This window comes from Carex rostrata, chromosome 16 (assembly GCF_964058835.1).
Source record: "Carex rostrata chromosome 16, lpCarRost1.2, whole genome shotgun sequence".
In the NCBI taxonomy this organism is placed as follows: domain Eukaryota; kingdom Viridiplantae; phylum Streptophyta; class Magnoliopsida; order Poales; family Cyperaceae; genus Carex; species Carex rostrata.
Window position 1 is genome coordinate 7977415 of NC_135933.1, and position 9817 is coordinate 7987231.

General features: G+C 31.5%; 1 protein-coding gene across 1 annotated transcript; it reads right to left on the reverse strand.

Moving 5' to 3' along the window:
• Nucleotides 1-7495: 7495 nt before the first annotated feature.
• Nucleotides 7496-8654, reverse strand: LOC144567433 (F-box protein KIB4-like). The gene has a single exon (XM_078317569.1). It carries the CDS (start codon nucleotides 8628-8630, stop codon nucleotides 7566-7568), a length of 1065 nt encoding a protein of 354 aa, XP_078173695.1. The 5' UTR covers nucleotides 8631-8654; the 3' UTR covers nucleotides 7496-7565.
• Nucleotides 8655-9817: the final 1163 nt, after the last annotated feature.

Below are 9817 nucleotides of genomic sequence, written 5' to 3' on the forward strand. Positions count from 1 at the left end.
GGATGGATGGTTAAAAAAATAGGTCCCTTGTATTCTATTTATACTTGAATTTCATAACCATTTCGGTTCCGTTTCAGACCGAAACTGTCCAAAATATGTGACAGCAATATTTGGTTAGTGATCTGGTCAAATTCCTCGAACTTTAGTAAGCCAAAGAAGAAAAGGCCATAGCAGTCTACATCTAAATTTGATGTCTATGTGATCAGCAGAAAAGATAAATGGCTGGATCAGAACAATTAGAAAATTTAGATTGAGAAAGTGAAACGGAAAATACATATTATAATATGTGATATAGTTAGAATTGAAATTCTTTAACTATATATATATATATAGAGAGAGAGAGAGAGAGAGAAAGCAATCCTAATATGGATTGGCGGTGCTGTATAAGATGTTTTTTTTAACTGTTCAATTTTAATTCAAACTTGGTAGCCACTGTCAAGTATTTTCAAAATACTTTGTAAATTAAAGTGGATGTTTTAATTTGTGCTCATATCTCTAGTTTCAAAGTTCAAAATGTCGATCCGAACAGTTCAAGTTGATATTCATATTAAATTGTGCTTGGAGATCAAATTTTATATTTTTTTGGAATTTTTTACTATTTTTTTTAGAATTTTTGAAAATCACTGTTTTTAATGGTCCAGAATTTTCTAAAAAACATTGATTTTGAAAAATTCTATAAAAATAGTAAAATTTGGTATCCAAGCACAATTTAATATGGATATCAACTTGAAATGTTCAAATTGACGTTTTGAACTTTGAAACTAGAGATATAAGTGCAAATTAAAACACTCATTTTAATATGCAAATCATGATAGTCTTTCTCTCTCTCCATATATATATATATATATATGCTTTTTTTGAAAAAATATTTAAATTTTAATATACATGATTAAAAGGTTCTAATTACTCCTCGTTATTGGAAAAATCCCTGAGCATAAGCATATTAAATTATTATATCGTTTTGGTCGAAACCAAAGTAAACCGCAAAGCGTTTCAGGCTTTCACTTTCAGGCAGCTGAGATCACCATTCTTGATTTATTGTACCCACTACCCGGCCACATTAGATCACACCTACTCAGTGGGTTTACAAACTATAGAGGTTCTTTGGATGACTTTGAATAATTGCCATGCTTGATTTGATTAAGCCTCTCTTTGCCTTAATTCGTTTTGCAATTTGGTCCTCAGAGAAAATTTCTTTGAGAAGGACACTAACGCAATTATGCCGTTCATCATAGTAGAGTAGACTACAAAATGTTAAGCGCACGTTTCTGATAAATCATGAGTTCGGTAATTAGTTCGTCGCCATGTGGTGAATTAATTCAAAGAAAATAGTCAAAATTAAAGGTGACCTTTATAATCTGTATGTATTCAATGGACCTTTCAAAGTTAATTATAATCTGACTATTTGTCTTTTGCCGAATAATAAGATCGATGATCACTAATTGCTTATTCAAACTTAGTTATTGAATATATGCAATTTCTTGGTAGCTTCTACCAAGTCTTCTCAAAAAAAAAAACTTAGTTATTGAATCGTTGATTTAATGAACTTGTATTTTTCTTCGTGACATCTTTTAAAACTGAACCTGAAGTTATAAAAAAATTGTAAGATATAACAATACAAAAATTACAGATTATAATTATAATCGGAACTTTAATTTTACTATTCTTAGAAGCATGAGAATCATAAAGCAACATTTATAAAAAAGATAGAGGTTACTTTTTTTAATTATTTTAAAGTTCGCATTTTACGATGAAAAAAAGCCGCACAAAATTAGCTCAATTTCGAGAATGAATAAATAAAATCAATTTACCGCACATAGGAAAAGCTAATTTGCTGGAATAATAAGTAAGAAAATATAGACCAGACGGTAGACGCTCATATTTTTCATTTAAAAAATCTAAGTTGGGAGTAAGACAAGAATTAATTCGTTAAAAAAAAGTGATAATTTAGTAACAAAGGATAGACCGTATATGAAAGTCAACATCAGAATTTTGTTGGTTCTGGGTTTTCTGTGCCCACAGGCCACATCCACATCTATAATGGGTCTACCTCAATCTAGACTTGGTTTGGTTTGAGGCATTGCACGATTTCCATGTTCAGTTCAAAGTTGATGAGTTAAATTGGGCTAATTTATTTCTTATTAAATTGGTTTTACCCGATTGCATTCGCTGTTGATTTACCTGAGACTTAAATCAAATTGATCTAAGCAAAAGAAAGAAAATCATAACATGGGTCTCGTCTCATGGCTATATTTAAATTTGGATTACAGAAGCGATAGGGTGAAAGAGAAAAGGGAGACCCCGTTGTTCCTCAGGTAAATCAATAACGAGCGTTATTTTTAATGAATTCTGAATACGAAATATCCTAATTAGGAATTTTCTTTAATTTACAGTGAAGTTTAGAAGTATATATCATGCTTATAAGGTTGATAAATCGCACTACTCCATTGACAAAGTTCAAACGGACTACTGATTGGATACCAAAACCAAAATCTGAAAGATAATTATAATCGTCGTTTCCTTCTCCAGCTCTACTAGGTTTACTCAATTAGTCTAATCAAGTTTCATCCATAATTAGTTAAGAAATTTTATTATTCAACGGAGGAAGGATAGAACGATTTTTCAATATAACAAATGAGGGATGAGGCTTAAAGGGTATAGTTGTCAATTTATTTTGTTAAATAAGTAAATAGACCATTAAATAAATAAAAGGGGATATGGATAGAATGTTAATTTTCCATGGGGATATTGCATTATGGATTTTTGATAGAAAAACTGGCTATTTTTTAAATGGGAAAATTTCTAGTGCCCATATAAAATCTTAAAATAGTCAATATCTCCATCAAAACTTTGCATTATTTATTCTATCCTCATTTTACCTATTTAACTCTTTATTTAATTATTTTAATATTAAATTGACAAATTTACCCTCTTCTTCTTCAAACGTTCAATACCTTCCAGATATTCCACAGATCAACTCAAAGCTTGAGATATCTCAGAAAATGTGAATGCCTGTCTTGCATTTCGAACTTCAATCCTCTTGTTGTGCTCTCCCAACCTTTGCTCCAATCAAGGTGGAGAGTTTTCACTGGATTTTTGTTTTCTCATGGCCAATATCTTAGCCTCCTTATTCATGGCATTGTTTTGGATTAATTTGAGCTCCTAAATTTTGTTTTATTCAATCAAGCCTCCAAACTTTGTCATTAGTTCATTTGAGTCTTTAAATTTTATTTTGGTTCAGTCAAGTCAATTCTCTAAAGTCTAAACTATAATTTCTGGTTGAAATGAAACAAAGGAGACCAAGCAATCTGTTCGGCTGAAATCATCATGCAAGTAACTCGATTTATATTTCAAGTACTGTTAATCTTTTCTTTTTCTCATGGCCAATATTTAAGCCTCCTCATTCCCTGATCTGTGGAATATCTGAAAGATACTGAACGTTTAAAAAAAGAAGAGGGTAAATTTATCAATTTAATATTAAAATAATTAAATAATTAAATAAATAGTTAAATAGGTGAAATGGGGATAGAAGAAATAATGCAAAGTTTTGATGGAGATATTGATTATTTTAAGATTTTATATGGGCACACTAGAAATTTTTTCAAAAAAAAAATCTAGCAACAACATACAAGAACCAGAGAACTTCGACAATATAAATGAAATATTGTTATAGGTTTGTTTTGTACATCACAGAAAAGAAAGAAAAAAAAAAAAGGTCTCTAGATCATAGTGACAAATGAAAAATTCGGGTTCAGTTCGACGGGATAAAAAATTCGTGATTCGGATATAATTCGGGAATGATTCGGTACAATCAGAATGCAAAAAAAAAAAAAAAAAAAAAAAAGAGAGTCCAAATTCAAGTTGCCATACAAATTTTATATAATTCATAAGCACAAAAGATCCTAAAACCCATTCAAATTGTATAAGTGATAGCTTTTGATATGGAAATCACGTCGGCATGGCCCACATGGTTCAATTACTTTTGACTTTTATCTCTCCTCACACTTAGGGTGTGCTCCAGAAGTCTGTCGCGCAGAGGAAGGGGACGGGAGAGGAAGGAAGAGGAACGCGATCGTGTTACTCCAGCTACACCCCGAATTGGGGGGGGGGTATGAATTTCGCAATTTTCTACGCTTGATTTACCCCTGCCACAGTGCCGTCTCCCTTTCTCTCCTCTCCAATCTCCTCGTTTCTGGAGCAAGTAAACGAGGAGGGCAGTAGCAGGCTGAGCGCGTCTCTCCTCCCCTCCCTTTAATGAGGGACTTCTACCCCCGACTGGAGCACACCCTTAGGGGTGTCAATGATACCCTTTTAGCCGTTAGCCGTTTGCCCGACCCGTACCGTATTCGATAAGCCGGGTATGGGCAGTGTTTTAAAAATCGGCCTATTCAGCCGAATATTCATATTCGGTTGGAAACCGAATAGAAAATGAGTATTCGGTCCAATATTCGGCCGAATATATTTTTCCGCATATTATCTATTCGGCCAAATATTTCCGAATAGAGAATAAGAACCGAGTATGAACCAAATATGAACCGAATATTTCCGAATAGAGAATAATATCGGCCGTCCATTTACCTGAGATAATTTAGCAATTTTTCATTAATTATGTTTGAACTAACCTTATATTAAGCCACACAAGTATGGACTAAATGTTAAACCATCCTGATAGATGGCTTAACTTTTTACGTTTTAGGCAAGTCTAAAGATCGATTTATACCATTTTAGTCAGACTCAATTAAATCTCGTTTAGCGGCTTAACTGAGACCTAAATATTTTATTCTATAGTTTAAATCTCAACCAAACATGATCATAAATCATAGAAAAAAGATGATAAATCTTATAACAATAACAAGAAAATAATATAATAACAGTAAATTAAATAATTGTTTTTTTGATGAATTTTTTTCTTCTTATTTTTCCGTTAAGTAACATAATAAAAATAAACTAGTATGTACCAGTAAAAAAAAAATTATAGGTATGTCATTAAAGAATACGTTTTATATTTGTATGAGAATATGAAGATCTATTGTTTTTATTGTTGAATAATTATATTATTTGTTTGTCTATTTTTTTATATGAAATATTTTGTTTTTTTTATAATATATAATATATTTCTGTTGCAATGTGCAGACACGTTACTAAGTAATAAGTACTTTTGAATATTAATTGTAGACATACAGAAAACTTTTAGAAAGGGGGAAAAATCAATGTTGAGATTTCATACTTTAATTAAGTCGAAATGACAAAACGGCAAAATTTGCTAAGAAAAACGAGCAAAAGAATCAATCGGACTTTTGAAAAGATGCAAAAAAAAAAAACATAAAATATCCAAACTAAAGAGAACTAGCCTTTGGTCTGGTGACAAAAGCACATGGTCACTATATGAGAGGTCATAGATTCAAAATCCGGATGAAATAAATCATTTGTTGTAATAACAAGAATATTAAATAGTTGGATGGCTTGACCTCCAATCTTTACTCAAAAAAAAGAAAAAAAATTAGAAAAACAAAAATTCCACTTTCAAAATTAAGATGACAAGAAAAGGTATTGAAATTGTATCCAACGACCTAAGTGAGACGTTCCATTGTTTGGTTATTGGTATTCATGCAATACTGAAAAGCGCAACATTTTCAGTATTGCTAGGTTTTGATCTAGAATGTGTTCATTTTCAATTCCTAGGTTTTGATCTTGACAAAAACTTATAAATTATTGACTTTAGCAAAGCATATGTCATGGTTTTCTGTATTGCTTATTAAAAAGTTTGACGCTTTTGCCTCTTGCTGTTCAATATTTAAAAGGTCTTTTATTTTCGAGGTTGTCTCAATTTTTCTGTTGTTATTTTCATCTCCTTTGATTTGATTTCCACAAGTTTTCAGACATTACGACTAAAACCACCTGGTTTGACAATTTTTCTCAAATATTAAGTAACGTAATATATAAATAATGTAATTATAATTGATAAATAAACAGCTGCAAACGCCCACTGAAAGTGAGGATATTAGTAAGATTCTATATATGATATGATGCCCACTGAATATAAATTTCAGTGACAATTTCATATATAGATAGGGTTGACTAATGTGCCATGCATTGGCATGGTTAATTTAGTTTAGTGCTTTGGTTCAAGCAAGAATATGTAATCACTTACTTAACAGCTTAATTTTATAATAAACGCAATTTATTGTCCAATCATGCATGCATTAGGATAAATTATTCTGGACCGTTAATTAGTTGCTATTAGTTACCATTCAAAAGTAAAATAAAATAAAATAAGATTATCAGAGAATCTCTCTGGTGCACAAAGATTGCATGACAAAACTAACTCCGGACTAACAATTAATTGGTGTGATGTATATATGTAGTCTTGATTGTCTGGCATATATTGTGAGGCATTTTATTCGTATGAAGGTTATGTGTTTGAATCTTTAATTAGAACAACATATCATTATAATCAATCTATTATAAACATTTTAAATTTCATTTTTAGTTTCGCGTGAAGTATCAATACGACTGATTGAAAAATCATGTCTCAAAACGTTACTAATTAATAAGCAATTGAAGGAAGTCAAATTAATAAAGTTTTCTTTTCATTTCTTAATTTGTAAAATATGGTAACTACATATATAATTCATATTTTTATAATTTTTAATATCTTAATTTAAAATATAAATTTCATAAGATTTATTTTATTTTAAAAATTAAACAAAAATATTTGTCGAAAAATTCATCTATATATTAAACATTTCATCTATATCATTATATTTTTGAAGAAATTTGTCATTTGCAAAATCACTGGAAAAATTATGAAAGCTTACATATTCGTTTTTTTTTTTAATTTGGCTTATTTCAATATAAATATTTTGATAATGCACGTCACTATTTATCAATTGAATTACAATAGTTTATTTTTAAAATTATTGTTTTAATTTCAATTTGCATTGAAAAATATTTTATTTATAGAATTCTTTATTATAAAGTCCCTAATTGCAAAAAACATAATCACGTAATTGATGAAATTCTGAAATAATATTTAATATTTACATTACATTATTTCAATTTGAAATTTTAATCATTCATAGGCTTTTGTAACAATTGAATGAGGAAATCATATGATTAAAGAAGTATTTCTCATTTTAATTTGCATTTAAAACCTTCCATTAAAAACTTAGATTAATTCCTCAATTCATATGAAAATCAAATTATAAAGGAAATATTTTTTTGCGAAAACATATAGCATATATATGCAAAAACTAGCTAGCCAGTAAACAATTTAGACATCCACAATTTTCTTTCTGCGTTATTATTTTTACGTTGTTGAACTTCTTTTATTTATCGTTTTAGAAGATCTTAAACTTTTGATCAAGCTATTGCAAAATTCATGGCTGTGTTCCTTACCATATATATAAAGTCTATTCCAAAAATGAAAAAAAAGAAGAAATCACACAATTGTATCTTAAACGAATAAACGAATGAATAAAAGACAAAACAAATAAAAACAACCATACATTGGTTCGGAAATACTATTGACAATAATTAATTACTGTATTGACAACATTATTTAATTACTGATGGTTCGGTAAAAACCAGCCTGGTTTTTGCATTGAAGGAAGCGATTTTTTCTCCCAGCTCCTAGCCTCTATGTCATATTTAGCAAGGTAATAAGTGGTGGTTACACCATCAAATTTTATCAACTCATGAGAACCCAAGTAAAAGATGCAGTTTCTTTCTGATTCAATAGATCCTCTTGCGCTTATGGAAAGGCCTTGACCTCCATCTATGAACAGTATTTGGTCACCAATGCTACTTATTTGGACCCATTTACCAGAATTGTCTTCATAGGCAAGACGATATATTTTGCATTCCGGGTCATTGAGACTACGACGATCGCAGGAAATTCCTAACAGTTCGCCGCAAGATTCAACAAGACAGTTCAGTTTTGTAGGAGGAGGAGGTATGGTGGTTATAACGACGCCTGATGTTACATCGATAGCCTCAGTTGTCCCGGTTTCAGGACTGTAAATAAAGTACAACCCTTTCGAGTATATCATTAAACAGCCTTCGAGGGCCTTTTGTATCACCGTCCAATTGTTATCACCGGGACGGCACAAACCCAACATTTGAATCTTAGACTCGGTCTTTCCTCCACATATAGCGACATAACTGTCACAGTTTAGCGAGGCGGAGATAGGAAAGCACCAATCAATATCTATGGATGGAAGCGGGACCTCTTCGCCAGTAAAAGGATTGGTAAGCATTAGAGAGGAGCATGCCTGGGCTGATGCAAAGACGTATTTTTGTGATGGTCCCATCAACTCCATGCCGTGAGATTCTGGCACGGACAAGGTTAGAAATTTGTCGTGCGAGAGCGAGTAGAATTGTAATTGGTTTTCAAAGGCGGTAGGGCGGGTGAGAAGCCATGGGAGTTGTGGTGGTGGGTCTGAGACGGGTGACTCTGAATGCCAATTCTTGCATACTGCACGAAAACGAATAAAATCACAAAGGTCGGGGAGCCTCTTGGATACGAGATGTAGCATGTCGGGAAGAAGCTCCGACCATTCCCTTTCTCGATCGAACTTGGCATTCGACAAGGAAGCAGCATTTTGCACGGCCATTGCAATGCAATCCATTTCTGATTTCTGGAAATTTAGTTTGTGTTTGTCTTTGGAAATATTTCTTTTCTGAAGAGAGTGCGTAGATGGATGGTTCAAAAATAGGTCCCTTCGTTCTATTTATACCTGAATTTCATAACCATTTCGGTTCTGTTTCAGACAGCAATGGTCCGAAACACGGGAGAGCAATATTTGGTTAGTTCTGGTCAAAGTTGTCGAACTTTAATAAGCCGAAAAGAAAGAAAAGGCCACAGTGCATAGTCCATATGTAAATCAGAGACCATGTCTGGCAGGATTCGGACAACTACAAAATTTTGGTTAAAACTTAAGGTCCATAATTACACATTGGATTCGAAATTTTTGTCCGAAAAGGAACGAATTGAGTTTAAATAACTAATTGTGTTCAAATATATTAACTAATTAGATTGTTAAATATTAAATAATGTTCTAAATTTCAAGAGGGGACAATGTTGGTCCAAATCTATAGATCTTTATAAAAATTAGAAATTCAGAAATAATTACCTTCCACTGGTTCTTAATGAATTCATCCCTGAGGTACTAATATGTGATATGTGAAATTTAAACATAAGTATTTACAATAAAATAAAATAAAATTCTAACCACGAAAATTACAAACACACATTTAATTTAATATTTTATGAGAAGTCACAACTATGTATATAGTTCTTTTTTGATAAATTTAATTAAATTTTAAAATATATAATTAAAAAATTTAAATCATGAAAGGTAATAAACACCTTCTCATGATTTATATGATGTAAAATTAATTTTCGTACTTAGTATGATAATTTTATATGAATGATTTACATAGTTTGAAAGTTCATCCTTGTTGAATATAACAGATTAGATCATTATGTTGTTTCGGTCGAAATCAAGGGAAACCGCAACAACAACCGTTTCAGCCGAGATCACCGTTCTTGATTTATTCTATCCACTACCCGGCTATACTATTTTAGATCCCACCTACTCAGTGGGTTTACAAACGAGGTTCTTTGGATGACTTTGAATAATCTCCATATTTGATTAAGCCTCTCTTTGTTGACTTTATTTTGCACTTTGGTCCTTAAAAGAATGTTTCCCAGCACAGAAAGTTTCTCTGAAAAGGACACTAAGGCAATAAATGTTAAGCGCACGTTTTTGTTTTTGTAAAATCATTAGTTCGGTAATTAGTTCGTCGCTATGTG